We start from the raw sequence: 19,391 nt of genomic DNA, 5'->3' as shown, positions 1-19,391 counted from the left end.
TTTTGCAGTCCACTAAGGAAAAGTGCACAGTCCAAGAAAGGGACACCTAGAAGGGAAAACCCAACATTTCTACAGCAGCCTTAGCATAAAGCTGCAAATCACCTGGGCCCATTTGTGTATCCACAGCTAAAATCACGACCTGCACCTCCTTTTCAAATACCGACATCTGGTTTATGCAGACCTAGGGCTGAGATGAATGGAAGGAAATGTTTAAAACAAGACACAGACTGCAAGACAGATGTGAGGTCAAGAATCCCATGCAAGATGGATCAAGAAGCCCTTTCAAACGTCTCATTAGCAGCATGACAGCTGAGAGCAGCCTGACACTAACAGCACCCAAGGGTAGGAGCCTGCCTTTCGAGCACAGCAGCTTTTTGGGGCCAGCACTGAGCTACAGTGGGCACTCACCACAGGAGTGCTGCACGTCAGGAACAGCAGCTACCACTGCAGGCATCTCTCTGCAACAGAAGTGGCTTTTCTAGACTGCACATCAAGGCTGCTGCTGTGCGATGGACCTGAGACTGCCAAAAAATAGCTAAGCATCCATCTCACATGCAAGGTTTCCTGACACTGGAGCATAAGGCTAGAGGGGAACAATGATCTGTCTGAGCTGTCAAATAGGCTACGGTTTTACCCAGTCATTCGAGTATGAAATTTGTGGGTTGATTTTTTTTGAGCTTTTTATTTTGGGGGTGGGTGGGAGAGGGACTGGGAAGGAAGAGGAAAAGGGTTTGGTCTCCTTAATAGGGAAAAGCCTCATTAGCATTAAGAAAAAAAAAGCCAAAACCACAATATAGCATTTTTTTAAAGTCTTTATTATGCAGAACATAGAATATATTTGAATGAATTTTTTCCCAAGCAGTTTTTTTCTCCAGTGTGTTTTTTAAACATGCATTGTTACCTCTTTAAAGCCAATGTACCATCCATTTATCTTTTTCCCTGCCCACAAAGCATCCATATTCATGTTAATCACGAGTGTAAAAAAAATTAGACATCTGGCATAAAATATTTTGGGGGGAGCCCATTTAAAAATTTTATCTAAAATGTCTTATCTACAAAAAATCCAATATATATGTACATTATAGCAAGACAGAGGCATAAGAATACAGTGCAATTTAAGATGAAGGGCTGTGACTTGGTAATTCTGCCCAGGGCTTGTGGAAATGTGGGCCACCATTGGCTTTGGTGCTCCTGGCCTAAAGCCTCAGGCTCCAGCATTCCTGTTCTCTCTCAAATGGGTCTGAAGTTAATATTGGGAAGCTAGAGATGTATTAAACTTAATATACCATTAGAGGGTAGCAGAAATACTGTCTGAATAGGATGAGGTTTCACAAAAGAAAAAAAAAAAAAGAATGTTTACAGCGGTCAATGGTTTGGTGCATGTTTCACCTCATGATGGGTTTTTTGGAATGGCACCAACCCTTGGCATATTCATGTGAGACCTGTTCACCTACTGTTGAGGAAATGAATTTGCTAGCTGCCACTGGTTCTGAAGTCCCTGACCCTCTCAATGAGTCTCCCACTTTCAGCAGCCCAGGAACAAGTTACTGATGGAACTACATAGGAACTATGTAAGCTACACAGGAACATCAGTGCAGAGAACTGCACTGCTTTTGGCTCCCACGTACAGACATCTCCTTAAACAGCTGCTAGCCAGGGTCACACACAAATTGAGTTTTGAACCTCTCCCTCCCAAGGAAACAGCAGCGCAGAGTATTCTTCCATGGGTTAAAATCCACTGCATTCTTCAAGGTCAGTCTTAATTTAAATTCTTCATAGCAAGAATCACAGTTTAAGGCCTTCAACACACACCACAGTCATCACGTGCTTCACCTGGCCCCTTTTGGTGATATCAACACAACAACTCCAATGTCTGCAGCAAATGTTTCTCCCTTTAGTGAAAGGTAAAGCACAATACTTCACACAAACACTTTATGTTTGTGCTCTACTGATATGTCTGAATCCTTGAACAGGTGAACAACTGCAAGGCTGGGGATGTCTACAGGAATACAAAGCCATCAGAATGGCATTGGAGATTTTTTTTTCTTTTCAAACCATGTTCAGGTCACACAGGTCAAATGAGACGTGGTTTTCCCAAAAAGTGGTCCAATGCTACTTGGGTATCAGGTCCAGCACCAAAGACAACAATGCACCTGCTGAGGGGTCATACTGAGCATTCCAACAGCTCAGCACTTCACTAGTGCTGAAACAGAACAGACTGTAGATGTCTCAAATCTCCATGCAGAAGGTGCCACCCACACAGATCCCAGCATGCTTGACACTTTAATTGGCTGCATATAAACTGTAAAAATAATACATATAAACTATATAAATTCTGACTGAGCATTGTATATTGGGATACATCTCCACAAGTTTGCTTCTCTGTGATGCAGCAAGGGGGGCTCATGCATAGTGCTCCAGATCCAATGCTGAAGGTGTTCTCTTAGATGAAATGAAGAGTCATGCTCATGCTTTCCTCCAACCTATCCTATGATCTCCCTGAACGGACAAGATGGCTTCTGAACGAGCAAACAGCTGTAAGCCAAATGCTTTTCAGAGGTAAAGAAATCAAAATTTGCACAAAAGGAGAATAAGTATTTACTTGGTGTGGAAAAGTTTTAGAGGAGTGTCCCTTTAGGCACTGAAAGCTGCATTCCTGATTTAGGGCTACTTGTTCAAGTACACATGAAAGATCCCCATACAGCTGAAAGTAAGTGATGATTGAGTACCCTTTTTCTCCATCTCTGCTGTATTGGTCCTTCATCCACACAGCACAGAGTCACTGATTTTATGGGCACACTTCCCTTGCCTGTTCTGTGTGAAGGTGCAGCTCTGATACTGAGTACCACTTCTGCACTCTCAGAGGAAACAGCAAGAGGAGGATGGATAATGCAATTCCTTCACTGAGTGACTTCATCACAGAAAGATGTTTGGTTAGCTTGCTCCTGAGTCTTTGGCTAAAGCAGAAGCATACTACATCAGAAACTCAAGAACCAGAACTGTTCATTAGGATGCTACTTAGAAGGGAAAAGATATAGCAACTTAAGAGTTAAATATACCATACATATATATACTATACAAAAGTTGGTGTTGTGTAAAAAACAAAAATGAAAGCCCTGAATATTCTGACACAAAAAAAACTTGGTTTCTTCTCTGCCAAAGAACTAAAGAAAAACTAATAATCAGGTTCCTTAAGACAAAGATTAACTTGGGAAGGCCAGTTTCTAACAAGAAGCAGATCTGCTCTTTGCTGATGCTCAGTAAAAGGAGCTTCTCAATTTTCTTACAAGTGAAAGAATATGGCCATTAGCCTTAAAAATGCTCATGGTTCTAAACTCTTCACTCTGCTCAACAGAGGCAAAAACTTGCTTCTTAAGTTCTTCAGAGAGGTACTGGGAAGGTAACTATTGTATATTTATGAGTAAGTTTAGCCAATATATAGTACAGGGCAAAATCCTTTGTTCAAAAGCAGCCTTCATTTTCTTTTGAATTTTGCATCTCTTAAGAAATACCAGGAGTCATTTTCAATTAGAATGTCTCTGAAAAGTTGGCAGGGACTGAAGTCTTATTTCTTAAGCAGCTTTTCTTCCTTTGTGATCTCTCAAGATTGGTTCTTTCATTCATTTCTACTGCCAGGAGAAAAAGGAGACAGATTTCTGGTCAGTACATAAATACCAAAGCAGGAATCCATCCTACACATTCTGTGATAGCATACATACTGTAGGTTTGCCTAGCACAAACCAGTACTGGTTTTTTTTTAGTAGATGCAAAAAGGTTTTCCTGGCTCTCATGTCCAGTGAATTACTGAATTAAAAGTGTGAAATATTGGACTTGGAAGTTCTTACTTTTTCAGAAGCAGTTTCAACATGTTTCATTATTTTTACCAGACTTTGGCAAAACAGGTTCTCTTGAACAAAAGGCCTCAGAGGGGAGTGGGGGGGATTTGCTTCCCAAAAAGGATATGGCAAGGCTGAAATGTAACCAACCAATTTGCAAATGCTACTAACTGCCAGAATTATTTCTGAAGTGTCTTTGCAACCCAAAACTCAAAGTTATATGCAGGCAGCATGACACAGCAGAAAGATACTAAAAGGCAGAAGCTTGAACACAATTTCCTTAACAACTCTAGAAACCAAATGGACACTAGTAATTTTTAAACACTGACAATTTTGGAAGCATTACACAGGATTTATCTATATTATGAAGATTTTTCCAGATGCTTTTCTCCATTCCAAAGACAAGCTGCTCTAAAACTGATTCCCAGAGATAAGGTTAAGATTCAAGACTTGTAGAATCTATGATAACCTACTTCTAACTTGATGCATCAGTTTTCAAACTGGCTTTATTACCCAGCAGACAAACACACTGTACATTTGTGAATGCTCAAAACAGCTACCCACTGACCCAAGCCTTTAAATTGGTCAGTTTTATCTGCTCTTAAACCATTCCATGATCAAGCTAATAGGATCAAGGCTGAAGTCAGGGCTTCCTGTACTAACCTCCTCTTGTTCCCTAGTACAATCCAGAGAGACAAAAAAAATCAGTAATTCTTTGAGGTAAAGCTTCTTGAAGTCAGAAAGCAGGTCATCTGCTGGAATGTTAGAGCTAGTCCTGGGCAGAACACGAGTGAGAAAGTAAGCTCAGCTAATTGTGGTTTATTCACTCTCTGGCTGAACATGTGAGACTATTTCATAGCTATCTAAGTTGCACATACAGACTTCTCAGACTCCGCACACACTCTGCTCCAGAAGAAGAGCCAACCAACATTAATGGACTAAGAAAGAAATAGTTATCTGGAGCTATTTTCAAACAATTTCAGTTCTTCTCATATAATTAAATTTCTGAAATTCAACGGTTAAAAAATGAACCAGTGTTTTGAAGTCCCATTACATCAAAATGGAACAAGATCTATAAATGCATGAAGTTAGATATCCTATAAAACAGAAGCTAATTCTGCCTTAAATCACCTGATGTATTTACAGAATTGCTTGGTTCTAGTGGCCAAAGTACTCCTTCCCTGTTAGTTGCAGAGTGAACATAAAAGAATTTTTAAAAAAATTAATCTGGTTTTCTTTTTTGCAGCACCACACAAAGAGCTTTGAGCTGCCCTCTGCTTTAGTATTATGATGATGAGTCTGTTTCTAAAACCTGTTACCTGCAAAAAGCATCTTGCTAACCCAAAGTGAAGAGCTGACCCAACCTAACTGAAACAAGGTTAACATTTTACTATCTTTGCAGAAATTGTATATGTCTAAGTATAAAATACAGAAACAAACTATAGTGCAACTGACTCCTATTAAAAATTTTTGGTACCTTTTTGTTGATCCATTCTGTTCACAGAAAGAATTCAAGATGTAAAGACTAAGTAGCAGACCAGTTCTAAGGTGTGTTAGAGCAAAGGCATCTATTTTAAACAGAGAGACAGTATGAAACTTGCAAATAGAGACTCCAAACAGCAGCTGGCTCAGTGAACACTGATTTGATCAGTGTTGATCAGTAACAGAAATACGAAAGAATAAAGATGTCAAATGCAATACAATTGTGAGGATATTCTCTCTCTTCAGGGAAGGCCTACACAGACATGCAGGTGCCAACTGAGACTTTGCTGGCCAGCCAAAATGTAATGTATGATTACAAGACTGAAGTTGTCCACATGTGCAGTAAGGCCAGTGAAGAACACCTCATATATGACAAGAAACGGTGAACTAACATGGCAAAGGGCAGCAGTGTTTCCCAGATCTGCATGAAATAGGTGCTTCTCCTAACAGTCATGTACTGTATAGGCCTGCTTATTGACAGGGCTTAGTCTTAACAAGCACGAGACTTGCTCTAGTTTACTTAAACCCAGGAGCACCCTTCTAGAACTTAGCAGTGACTTGTTCATGACTTTATGATAATTCTAAAGCAAGAGAAACTAACCTGAGGATGAGAAAGCAACACACACAACCCATATTTTTCCTTTTTTTAAAAACAGAAGTATTAAAAAAAACCCCCAAAAACCAACCCCTCTCCATCACTTACCCTCTATGAAGGGGACAATTAGTGTCAAAACCAGGAGACAGTCTGGTATCCATACTGGGAAGGAAAAGAGGCTACAGTTCCAGAAGTCCTTCTGCCTGTGGCTTACAAAACTAAATAATGTTTGGGAACAATGGTCCTGTCAGTGACATATCAACACCACATTTATTTTAAAAAGGCTAAATTCAAGTTTTAAACATAAGTAACTGCAAATGAAAAAAACAACTTTGGTTGATTATCCATCTTGTTAAATATGTCAAAGTTAGCAATCAACAGTTTCTCTAGGAAGTCTCCAAAAACAGACAGGTCAGCTCATTCCTTATTGGGAAGATCAGACACCTAGCAGTGACACTGAAAATGCTGCCATGCCAGCGTCACACATGCTCACAACATCTCAGCCAGCATTTGGGAGTCTAATGGTGCATACAAAGTCTGAACTAATCAGCCACAGCCAACTTGGGTTGCTGTGAACTCACTGAGACAAATAAATAAAAAAAAGCAACAAGAAAAAATAAAGCCAAGCACCTCTAGGGCCAGACCCTGAAGATACAGGAATCAAAGAATTTTTTTTCTCCTCTCCCTATTTACAAAATGCCATTTAGAGCTGATGTGGCCACTTCAGTATTGTGAGGAAATGTCTTTTATGCTAAGCAGTCATAAGTGTGTTGTTCACGGATGTTGTGGCCTCTGGGCCACGGAGTGTCCCATGGGGTGTGTCCCTCCCACTGAGGCACATGGAGGGAGTTCAGTCTTCTGTTTCTTCATATGTTGTTTCGTCAAACGGCCGGTCCAAGAGAGGTACCAGACGGCGACGGGAATATTTCAGTTGTAAAAGGTCCCCAACTTCATTGACTTCTTTTAAAGCCTGACAAAAAGACCACAGTAGATCAGCAGAGGAGACAGATGCAAGTTATCAGCACATCTTCCTTTATGCATGCCTGCAGACTACTCTGACAGCCATTTTACTTGAGATTTTTACTGTGCTAGAAGCCAGTACCTTCAAATGTGCATAGGATTTTTTTTTTTAGCATTCAGAAATTTTGAGACCAAATCAACAGCACTGGTCATTTGACTAAGAACACCTATGCATCCATCTGACTATTCCAGTTCCAAAACAGGATCATAATATCCAGCAAACTCCATGACTATTCCTAGATAGAAAAACAGAGAATAACATTCCTCCCTTCCTGGAGGTAATGAAGCTGAAGTAGAAAAAAAAACGTACATGAAGGTTTCACTCCTCTTTATGTATCATTCAGTATGAAAACAACCTGTGTTAGCATACCTGATCTACTGTATTTTTTAAATAGCAAAATAGCAAAGACAAACTACAATAGTGAGCTGACAAGTTCTACAGATGCATTTTTTTTGTCTACACTTGGTTAATTTGCATTATCCATATACAATGAGAGATGAAAGCTCTGTATCATAAACAACATGGCACAGAATATTTTTGCCAGACAAGGAATGAAAAATAAAAAGTCAGAGTTTGGTCTAGGTAGGACCCCAAGCATTTTCTCCCTAGAAAGCAAGTCCCACTGAGGTTGCCACAAAGGCCACACTCAAGCAATTGATGACCCAGAACACTGCTACTGAATTAGCACAACCTTTCACCATTTTGACCTGAACTCAAATGTTATGAAGTTTACCAGAGATCAACCATCTGCTTGCGTAAGGAATGAGGAAAGTCCCAGCTCAGTTAATCATACTTCCTTTATGTTGCAATCTCTGATAAGACATTGGTCCACAATAGGGTCTGTTAAAAGCCAAATCCTAAACTTCATTTGCTCTACAGAACAATCCTAAAGCAAAGTACAAAATAAATTAGTTGCTGCAGACAAATCTGCAATAGTATGTGATGCTAGTTATACGCTAGTTTATATAGGCAAGTGACAAAAAATGAATTCAGAAGATTACGTCCAAGTCCAATGCAATTTTTTTTTAATCAAAGGTTAAAAAATTTTTAACCTTTGATTAAAAATTAAAATCAAAGGTTAAAATTTTTAAAATTTTTAATTTTCAAGGCATTCTTCACTGCCTTGAACTGTAAATTTATTGAGACAAGTACATTCAGCATTCCTTCAGAATGTCACTAATTCTACATTAATGCTCGAATTTTAATATGTTGTAGGTCAAATGCTTGTCTCTTGAGGACAGTTGGTAGATGGGGGTTAATATCTCTACATGTTTTTCTTCCTAGATGGATAGTTCAAGTTCTTGTTTCTTTAAACAATGGCCTTTCATGCTTGTTATATCTGGCAGCAAAAACCTCTGCACTCTAAAATCTGGGGGAACAACAAACCCAGAAGTTAGACCTCAGTAAAAACAAAACAAAACAAAAGTGTGGGCATAGTCTGCCAGAGCTTTAAGTAAAGATTCCATATGGAAGCAATTTAAAGCTGAATTTTTGTTGAAAGAGTATGTTAACTGTTATTTTTGAATGCAGATTTAGGATTTTATTAATTTAAAACAAAAAGGGCCATGTGACCAGCAAAGACTACAAAGGAAATGGCATTGGTGTACTTTGACTTTAGGAGAGTGTAATATATTTTTCATCACTGAAAATAAAGCACCAGCCCACAGGGATGCAGGTTATGAGAGACTTCACTCTGATCCTAAGCCAAATATTTTTAGGCAAGGAAATTTTATTTACATAAAGCAGTTAAAATTGTAACTAAGAACTGTTTCCCATAATGTGGGTGTATTTAATAAGAAGAAGGAAGCATTACAAATATCACCATTTGCAAGACAAGCTTCTCTTCCCTGTGCTTCAAACCCGGATAAGTTATGTTTACAAAGATGCCATAAGATCCCTAGTTAGCATCCATGAATACACATATGGGATACCAAGTTATCCTCTCTGTCAGTGACTTGAAGAAGCTGTCTGCCCACTCTCCCCCAAGTCCGTTCATTTTAGTTCTTCCGCCTCCTGGATATTGTTGCCACAGTTAGCAGAGGGATTAGATCTGAGGGCTGCCTTAATTATTAGCTGCCTGAAATCAATACCCTTTCACTGCATCACAAGAAAACACAGCACAAAGTCACTTACACAAAGACTCACTCCTTATTAACGCCTCTTGCCAATGTTCTGGGTTCTGAGCATGCAGCTATTTTGAACCTTAAAGGGGTTACACTAACTTGGAACAAAGCCTCCACATACTGAGCTAAATCAGGATTTCTTCATTCACTTCAAACTTCACACCTCATTTTGCTCTGGATTAATTTTCTTAGGCAGACAAGCTCTAATATATTGAACAAGCATTTCCTCAATTTAGTGCATTTAACACTTACAGAGGTACTCTAGCAATGAGTCTTGTGTTAAATGCACAACATTTGAAATGGTTTTTGGAAAATGCAGTAAGAATTGACAGGAAAAGAGCTTTTTAAAGCACAATAATAAAAGTTACAGATAGATTTTGGAAGAGATCAAGTGTGGTACTTATACAGACCCTACAAAAGCAGCTTGTTACGGCAAAGGCCCAAGCTAGTCACTGAGAGAGAAGACCAAGAACCTAACCAACTGTAAAATTGCATGACTGCTCAGGTAGTGCCCACACATCAAGTTTATACAGTTTCAGTTTTAGCTCAATTTGCAGCAATATGATTTCAGAGACTTCAGTTTTCTTTGTTTTCCTTCCTTCCACCTCTTATCCATTCATCCCCACTGCATCTCCACCAGTCCAGAAGTTCCTGCTCCCTCATTTGTGTCAATGAGCTCAGGTCTATTACCATGCTCTGAGCCAAGTCTGATACTATTCATTTTATACAGGGGGAAAGGAAGCAAAGGGAAGGATCTTCTCTGAACATACTAGTTCAAAACTTTTATGTGGATAAACAACTAAATTGAGATAATTAAGGGAAGAGTAGCAGGACAAGTAGCTGGGAAGGAACTCCTTAAGCAGTCTGTTGTTGGAGTGTTAAGTTAGGGAATCTCTCAGAAGGCAGAAACAACTCAGGAGCAGCAAGTACAGCACCGCAGATACACAGCAGGTTAATACTACTCAATGACACTAAACATACATTACGAAACTGCTGTCACCACTCACTGCCTTACTAACTTTCCTAACAAAAATTAAATTTAAAAAGCATGCATTTTTAGCTGTTGGTTTTTATATAAGTTCTGCAATAGTAAAGCGTGAAAAGATTGAGTCTATTTTTTTTACAAGACATTAGTAAACATCTGTTATATGCCCTATTTACTGTTCACATATTGAAGTGTTAACTGATCATATTTGGACACTGGGCATGACTACTACTCCATGACTACTCCCAATCACCTTCTTGTCCACAAAATGATCAAAAATAGTTTCAAGATTTTTTTTCTCCACAATCCTCTCAAGATAAAGGTGAGGCTTTTCAACCTGCAGTTCCTCACACCTTTTTGCCCTTCTTCAAGGTATTGGTGACATTTTCTGTTTTCCAGTCCTCAGGAGCCTCCCCCAACCACCACAAACTCTTCCTCCAAAGATTATAACCAAGAGTGGCCTTGCAGGGACAGCCAGCTCCCTCAACACTTGGGGATGCACCTCATCAGGTCCCATGGCCTTGTACATGTTGACTTTGTTTAAATGTTCCCTCATTGGAGCCTCCTTCACATCAAAGGTAAGTCTTTACTGCTCCACACTTTTCCACTGATCCCATGGTCTCAGGATTCCTGAAGTCTCACGAATAGACTGAGACAACAAAGGCACTGAGTACCCTTGCCTCTTGGACACATTTGTTACCTGATTCTCTGTGCCATTCAGCAGCAGTCCCCCACATTTTCTCAACTCTTTCTTTTGCTACTAATATCCCCATAAAATGCCTGCTGCATTTCATGTCCTTTGACAGTCTGAGTTCCAGGTGGGCTTTGGCTTTCCTGACCCCATCCCTGCATGCTCAGGACTGTGTCTCTATTCTTCCTCGGTCACCTGTCCCTGCTTGCACCTCTTCAACACTTTAATGAAATATTTTTGCTAGTTTGTTCATCCATGCAGGCTTCCCACCACAGTCACTCTCCTGTAAGTCAGGACAGATTATTCTTCAGGGAAGGAGTGGGGAGGAAAAATCAACTAGCTGTGCTGGACACCTCTGCTCTTTGAGACTGTATCCTATGGGACTCTGTCAAGTAGGTCTTTGAACAGGACAGAGTCTACGCTCATGAAGTCCAAATTCATTACTTAGCCTTGTCTAAATTCTGAGTCACATACCCTCAAAGTGAGGAAAAAAGTTCAGTGGAGAACCTTGGCAGTGCCTAAGACAGCCCATGTACAAACATGGGTCAAAAAAGATTATTCAGAAGACACAAAATTTAATGTAGCAGCCACACCAAAACATTCTAAGAATAGTCTGGCTTATTCATATAATTCTCTTTCAACCCTATTGGCCAGAGAGTAACTGCCATCCTTACTTTTTGATGGCAGCATCTCCAGTGATGCAGGCCTCTTTCGAGGGGACCTCTATTCCCTCTGGGAGTGCAGGTAAGAGTAAGTAAGGCGTTGCATATGGCACAGACTCATTAGGACAGGTTCATTTAAGATACAGTGCTCTGAAGCTTTAAGGAACAGGAATAGTAATCTTTGGAATAGATATTCTCACTAGTAATCATGTGCTCCCTTTTGAGAAGAATATCAATATTTTGGAGGTTCTCAGGCCTTTTTATATGTTTTTCTTACCATTAGCATCCAGTGTCAGAAGAAGCAGAAGAAGCAGAATGTTTCCTTCTAACCAGTTCAATGCAAGGTATAGTCTTTTAAGAGGGGAAAAAGCATTGTCTCACAGGAATACGACTGTCTCCCTTAAAAACAGGACAAGAAAAGTCCTGAGATTTACTGTAAGCAGTCATTCCACACTATTGTAGCAAGGAAAGAGATGGAGTCATTGCCAGCTCTACTACAAAGGGCTTTGAAGATTAGGTTCAACTAGTTTGTGTACCAAACATTGAACCAGTGTACAAAAACCAGTGTACAAAAATTGGTGTATCTATTTATTAGCAGGCATGAGCAAAAGGAAGATGAGACACTTACTGTATCAAGCATCTCTTTGGTATGAGCTGCAGACAAACAGAATCTGGCTCTGGACTCGATGATGGGGGTGGCAGGGAAGCCCACAACCACAACACCGATGTTCCGCTTCAGCATCTCACGCCCAAACGCACTGCCAGAGAGAATGAGATCGTCACAACTATTCCAGAGGTGGCAAAGCAGGAGCATGAAGGACTCAGTATGGTAACCCATAAAGGCCTTTGTTGAAGCAAGGCTGTCAGACCACGGTTTGGAGCTTCTAGTGCTTTCTTTTTAGAGACAGAAATGCCGGCTCACAAAAACCTTTTTTTAATTCCATCCCAAGGTGGTCCTTCTCAAAAGGTTTCACTCTATTAAGTTCTAACAAAGCTGAAAGATTGCACGTGGCAGAGACTGGTCTTTTAGCAGGCTGTTTCTAAATGGATTTGTAACCTAAGCTGGGAAATCTTTCCAATAGGAAACAGTGATTTTGGCTCAGAAGTTTGACTATACAAGGAATCCCTCATGCTGCAATGCCCCAAAGCGAATGTTTCTGCAATTTCAGGATTGTTTTGTTTTCATGAATTTAACTTGATTAAAGTACATTACTGCATCACAGAATGTACGACTTTATAACTATCACAGGAATCACTGAATCATCGCAGTAAATTGAGATCATCTTACATGATACCAAATATTTTTAAGGAAGGTGCAAAAATATCATACAACTGTCACACACTATCTTCCACAAAAAGAATTCTTAAGGAGATTAAAGAAAGTACTGGTTGTGACTTATGCAATGAGAGGCACAAAGATTTTGACCCTTTTTGTAATGGCTGTGCAATTGTGAGTGTTTTTACAGGCCACAGGAAATGGTTAATCCTTTTTGAACTGACCTTGTTGAGAAGTAGCAATGAACTTGAGAGGTTTATAAGAACATATAAAAATAACATTCTTTTACTAGGTTTTTAAATTTTCTGCCACAACTGTTTTCCTTATAAACAGGTGCATCCTGATACACTTCATTTCATATTCATTTAGTACTTTCAAGTCATTTTAAAAACAGGCTACAAGGGACAAAGAAATGATCAAGTAAACCCAATGCAGATCCTAAGGGCCAACTCTCATCAGAGCTCTCTGTTCTTGCTCATTTTAAGTAAGTTACTGGCCCAACTGCTAACCTAATAAATATTTCCATGAACATTTCCAGGGAAAAGATTGTACTGACTGGTACAGAAGCTAGGCAGTGGAAACAGCTGCCTCTGTGCTGGAAGTACACTCTGCAGCACCCATAAAGGTAACACAGAGAAGGGTGCAGAAACACTGTATCTAGCTTCATTAAAAGTGCCAGACTGAAGCCAGAGCTAGTAAAGCACTAGAGATGTTCAGTACAGCTTAAAATGAAATTATGCTTTCCAAATTTGAAAGTGTTGATTGAGCACTGCATTATACAGTGAAAAGTAATGATCAAAGCCAAGCTGTCCTTGAATTCAGGTTTTTGTTTATGTTGCAAAAATTTTTAATATATACATTATATATTCTCCTTGCAGAATGTTACCCTTAATTATCCACACAGCACCCCACAAGTCGACAAGCATTTATAAAGCTATGTGCTACAGTTGTATTTACAATGTATTTACAATACCAACAGCCAAGTGATTAAATCCAGACCTCTTAAAAACTTGGGGTTCATTAAATACATGTTGTTGTGTCCGATCATGTCTTGCCCCGCTGCTTTTCCTTTTTTAATTTTCAAAGTTCATCAGCGGAAATGTTGGCTCCTTCTGATCCAGGAGCTAGTTGAAAGACTTCCTCCAGTGACTTTTAATGTTAATTTCCATTCAATTTCAGCTCCTCTTTAGCACAGTTATAAACTTTACTTTAAATAGAATGGAAACACACCATCCAGCCTTTAAAACATGACACGTAAGTGGCAAAATTGCTTCCCTGAAGTGCTTTCTTCATGCCCCAAGCTACAAGCCTTGATTTCTCAATATTACTTATAGGAAGTTTCCATATTTTATAAGACTCAGTAATGACCATAAAAGCAAAAATCAAACGAGGCTTTTCTTATACTTAAAAAACTCTTCATATTCTTACACCATTCTAGCTTTAAAGAAGATGGATAAGAAGTTACGCTGTCAAACCTACCCAATTTTTGCTGGCATGTACAGCATCAGAGGCACAACGGGGGAATCTTCATTTCCATAGATGATAAAGCCCATTTCTTTCAGTCGTCTCCTGAAATATCTCGTGTTCTCTGCTAGCTGCTGCACACGTGCTCTCCCTAAAAAAGGAATGATGGTGAGACTGTGAACTCAATTGTCATAAGTCATGTGCCTAACTGCAACAAAAGATCTCAAACTAAAGTACAAAACATTAATGTATTGCTTGTGCTTATGGATGTGTTAAAAATAAATGCAAATTGGGTTTTGCAGTTTCTCCTCCTTCATGTAACCAAGATTAATCATACATTTTCTGGTAAGTCTGAATGGACCAGGACCGGCACAGCTATCAAGTCCAAGCACTGCCTAATTTTGCCATATCAGGTTTTCTTTCAATCAAGAGGTACCTGGCAAAAAAACCACAGTTACCTGCTTTTAAATAAGATTCAAAGTGTACTCAGAATTCACTAGTAACTGCATCTTGAAGAAGAGTTTGCTTACACTTTGAATAATTAATGGAAAACCTACTGAATCAGCTGGGGTTGTTCACCATGTTTTATCCTGCTTGTCTGTATTAATGGAAATTACTACTTTCCTCTTTAGATCTCTTGGCTTAACAATCACGTGGCTGCTCCCTAACCTTTTCCAGTTAAAATGAGCTGGGTTTAAATTAAACCGATTACTTCTGATAATCCAGCTCGCTTCACTTAAGTGGCAGCAGCCAATTTATCGTGTATTCAGCAATTTCTGTATGGATTTTTTTACTTTTGTCAAAATTAGTACACAGGACATTAGACAACTAGTATAATGAAATATTCCAGCTGTTCCAATATATGCATTGAGCAACCTATTTATCAGTTAATTACATTCTAGCCGAGCACACTGTACTACATTCCAGTATTGCCCACAAGAAAGGTTCATATCACCTAAACAGATCATAATGCATTTCTGATCAACTAATATCCTAATGTGCTTAAGAGATTAATGAGAGTTATAGTCTCATTGATGAGACTATAATAAGTAACACTTAACTTACTTGTCTATGGTCCCCAAAGTATATTTCTGGATAATTGATTACCCAAACATTGCCATGCCCAGATGAGTGATTCATAAACTGAACCACTAAATGTACAGCATGCAGATCTATGCCACGTAGTGAAGACAGCTGCTAGACATTAATCATCTTTCTTTAAACTTGTAGATAACATAAGGTGATTAACTAAAAGGAATGCCAGGTCTCAAAGAAACATCCAACACCCACATAGCTCTGCTCCAGGCCAGAACAAATGTAATTTTAAGAACCTATATAATATTTGTTGCCAAGAGTATCAGACATTCCACCCACAACTGGGCAATCAAAAGCAAAATCCCATCAAAGGCATAGCGTAAGAAACTGTTAAGTTTACAAAACTTGGCCATCATTAGTGGGTAGAAGCTGGTATTTTTAATAGCACTGACTGCCACTTAAGACATCTCTTCTTCTCCATTAACTGCATTGTTTCTTAATCTTTTCTCCCCCAGAGTTTCTCCAGAAGCTTAATTCCTCTTCCCCCAAAAGCAGTAAGATTTCAGTAAAACACAAAGGCTTCTTGAGCTTATGAAACAAAATTTTTAATTGATTCACATCAGATCAGATCCTCTACTGGAGACCCAGCTTTCTCTTATGTTTCCAGACCAATTATTTGGTCATTTTAAATACCCCAGACTGCAAAATGAAGTTGAAAAAAGAAACAAACTCAATAAAATTAAAAGAACCAGGCTTCCTGCAAGATACTAAAACCAGTGGGTCAAAAGTGACTACTTGGCATTTCTAACATTAAGGCAATCAATAAATACACGAGTGCCCACAGCAAACTACATGCAGAAAAAAGATATTTTGGTATCTTCTGAGAAAGCTGCATCTGCACATCTCCTACACAGAAATGCACCAGTTTCTGACATGTCAGGTCAGTGATGTACAATAGCATCAAAATACAAATCAGATTTCAACTCTATGGAGTACTAAAGTAATGTACACAGCTGCTGCAATCAGCCCCTCTCCCATGACTAAGAATGCAGCTTTTGCCATACATACATTTTCCCTGTGTTCCCATAAAGCATGGAGTTTACAGTGTTTAAGCAGAAGGAACTTCATCACCTTTATGGTTTTCCCCTCTACACATTCACACCCTTTCCCATGTTGTTGGGAGCATTCCAGACTAAAGATTAAAGAGCAACCTTAATTTGTAGTTGGCAACCGCTTCACAGTCTTCCCTAAACTCCTACCAATAAAAAGAGATTATGCTTCTAGATTTGTCCTTATAGACTGAAGAGTGCTTTGCGATGTAAACAAGTCTCCAGAACAAGTTTTTCCATTCTCTACAGAGATGTAGTCACCTATTAACAGCAACTGACAGATGTAGAAAATGCTTGCCCTCTTCAGGTTTGTGGGTCTCAAAAGGTTTTACTTGACTCTGGAGCCATCAAGTAATTTAATGAAATTATTACTTCTTTAAAAACTTGTGTCTACAATAATATTACCAAGAACATGAAACTTACTTACAGGCATCTGCTCATTATCCGCCACATGTCATTACCATCTGAAGAGAACTATAATTGTGGTGAAGCAAAGCACCAGGAATCAAAAATTGAGCACAGGTTCCTTGTCCTCTCCTTGCCTTTCTCCCTGCATCCAGTGCAACTACTCTTCTCTGTACTTCAACACATTTAGTCTCCTACTCCACTATAAAATCCTGCACTTAGAAGAGTGATGCCACATGCTAATCGAATGGGGTTTGCATTATTATGCAACAAGCACATATCCAGTTGTTCAGCTCTACTAACATTTGCTAGCTCAGCCCCACTGGTACACAGTATTGTAGCAGGCTGTTAACTGCTACTACAGTTCCACCATGTTTTCCGGGACCACAAAGACAAACCAAGCAGTGCTGGAAACAGCAGTGCATAGGTGTTGTTGCTAATCCCGCTTGCAACCCAAACAGGGCTTGAGCACTCAAACAGGACCTCTAAATCCCTTCCCAGCTCAAGCATCTCCTGTAGTGCAGACCTTTGTCCACAACTGCTCAACTGTAGGCCTAGAAGAATTGTCAGGACTGAAGCAATTCTCCAACAACTGGCTTTTTGGGAATTATGCAGCTTCATTTTTAAGACCATGCAAAAATGGCCAGATCAGACGCCACCCTGTCAGTTGTTCTTGCACAGGAGTTGTGCAATGATTCTGGTAACATCCTTTCATCTAGGAAACTGGAATGTGATGACCTTCAGCAAAGGAAGGAAAGGGGGAAGAAAGGGATGATTACTGGAACTGAGTTCTTCAAAAGTTAAAAAAAAACGTAGAACTGTTTATCAGATCAACTGATTTCAAGTCACTCATGGGTCCTGTAAATGACTTAAACTAGCTACTGACAGAGCAACACTAAAATTAGAGGGTTACTAATAACTTCTCCTGCACTTCTATACCCCTTTGCAACTTTACTGCAGTCATATCAAGATTGCTCTTACAATTTAGTAAGAGCAATTTACACTTCCTTGCTTGCAGCAGCCTGGCCATGACTTAGTCTAAAGTGCACATGTATCTCCTAAAGAACATGCTGCCACTGTATCAGAAGTAACGGTCACATGCCATGTAAAGGGGAGAAACACTCTCCTGTCACAAATATACAACACAAGCAATAGTCTTTTAAAAATGCAGCTAGCATGAACTTGGAAAAAAAAATCCAACAGGCTAGAGAAAGTACTCCATTATGAATCTAAAAGCATGTGAGATGCATATTCCTTGCAACCGCTGGAAGTAAATTAGTGTCTCCGCCAGGACAGGTTCCCACAGGCTAGAACAGAAGAATGACCCTGAGATTAGCTCAAATGATTAGAGCATAGTGGCAATAATACCTTGGTTGTGGGTTCAATACCTGTATGCCCATTCATGTAAGAGCTGGACTTCATGATCCTTGTGGGTCCCTTCCAACTCAGAATATTCAGATTCTGTGAATGACACTTCATCACTTGTGAAGGTGTCTGCTTTAGAAGTCATATTGCTCAGAAAGGCAGAAGTTATAATGAAAACAGGAAGCAGAGAAGGCAGTTACTGAATGCCTTCTTTGCATGGGTCTTCACCAACAAGAGCAGTCCTCAGGAATCTCTGACCCAGAAGACCAGGAAGGGTAAAGGAATATTGTAAGGAAGACTCTCCCCTGGTGAAAGCAGATTAGGCTAGAAAACACCTAGGCAGACTTGACATCCACAAGTCCATGGGCTCTTGACAGGATACATCCACAACTGCTGAGAGAGCAGGTGGACACCACAGCAAGGCAGCTCCTGATCATCTCTGGAAGGTCCTGGTGATCAGCAGAGGTGCCTGAGGACTGGAAGAAAGTAAATGTCACCCCAGTCTTCAAATAGGCAAGGAGGGGTCAGGAAACTACCAGCCAGTTAACCTCACCTCAATCCTCAGAGAAGCTCATGCTTAAAATAACAGTCCAGATACTTAAAGATTCTCATACAACCCTGACTTGTGAAAGTCAGTTTAATAAAAAGACAACAATTGCTCAGAAATTAAAAATTTTTGCAAGGCCAGGATGAACTTAGCCTTTGCCAAAAAAAAAAAAAAAAAAAAGAGAGACACAGTTCTTAGAGCTGATGCCTGTGTAACTTCTCAATTCCATGTTAAAAAAAAGAATCTCTACAAAGAGCCCCAAGAATTTGGGAAAGTTATTTGGGAAAGTTACTCTCTCACAAAAATCTAGTATTTATACCATTTCTGTCTTCTATTAAGGTTGATAAATAAGCTACCATAGATAGTATTGATGGTATTGGACACAAAAGAAAATTCAGTTCAACCAGGATGTTTTTGTTTCCTTCCCTCCCCCTCCCCCCCCCAGCCTTGATCTCTAAGCAGTAAATTAGAGAGCAATCACAAATCTGTTCAAAACAGTGCAACACTTAATCAGCATGGCTTCTGGAGATATAAAAAACATGTTGCATTATACACAGACAGACTACCAACTGACACTGAACTCAGGGGCAAATCAACTTCAGATAGGCAAAACCACACACAGGCAGGATTTTTTATCTGCTTCTCACACTAGAGATCACTGTCTTCTGGATCTAAAACAAATGTATTTTCTGCAGTATAAAGGAAGTATTTACTTTTTTAATTAGTTCTTATGAAGACTTCAAAGCAAAATAGTAGGACACATCTTGAAAATGAGCATTTAGTTGGCCAAGTACC

The 19,391-nt window shown here is 39.5% G+C and overlaps 1 protein-coding gene across 2 annotated transcripts in view; it reads right to left on the bottom strand.

Moving 5' to 3' along the window:
* Positions 1-794: 794 nt before the first annotated feature.
* The window catches only part of SPTLC2 (serine palmitoyltransferase long chain base subunit 2), a 75,784-nt gene continuing 57,187 nt past the window's right edge, over positions 795-19,391 (bottom strand). Inside the window, exons 10-12 of one of the 2 annotated variants that reach the window (XM_085061658.1) lie at positions 14,151-14,286; positions 12,024-12,153; positions 795-3,629 (exon numbers count right to left, since the gene is read on the bottom strand). In XM_085061658.1, coding sequence (XP_084917784.1) covers positions 3,627-3,629; positions 12,024-12,153; positions 14,151-14,286 — 269 coding nt within the window. In that variant the 3' untranslated portion in view covers positions 795-3,626. Of the gene's footprint in view, positions 3,630-6,160; positions 6,884-12,023; positions 12,154-14,150; positions 14,287-19,391 lie in introns of those variants that run through there. The other variant, XM_085061657.1, reaches the window with a different exon arrangement.

This window comes from Lichenostomus cassidix, chromosome 5, assembly GCF_008360975.1.
Source record: "Lichenostomus cassidix isolate B80296 chromosome 5, HeHo_3.0, whole genome shotgun sequence".
In the NCBI taxonomy this organism is placed as follows: domain Eukaryota; kingdom Metazoa; phylum Chordata; class Aves; order Passeriformes; family Meliphagidae; genus Lichenostomus; species Lichenostomus cassidix.
Note: the sequence above shows the minus strand (reverse complement) of the source record. Positions and strands in the feature narration are given on the sequence as shown.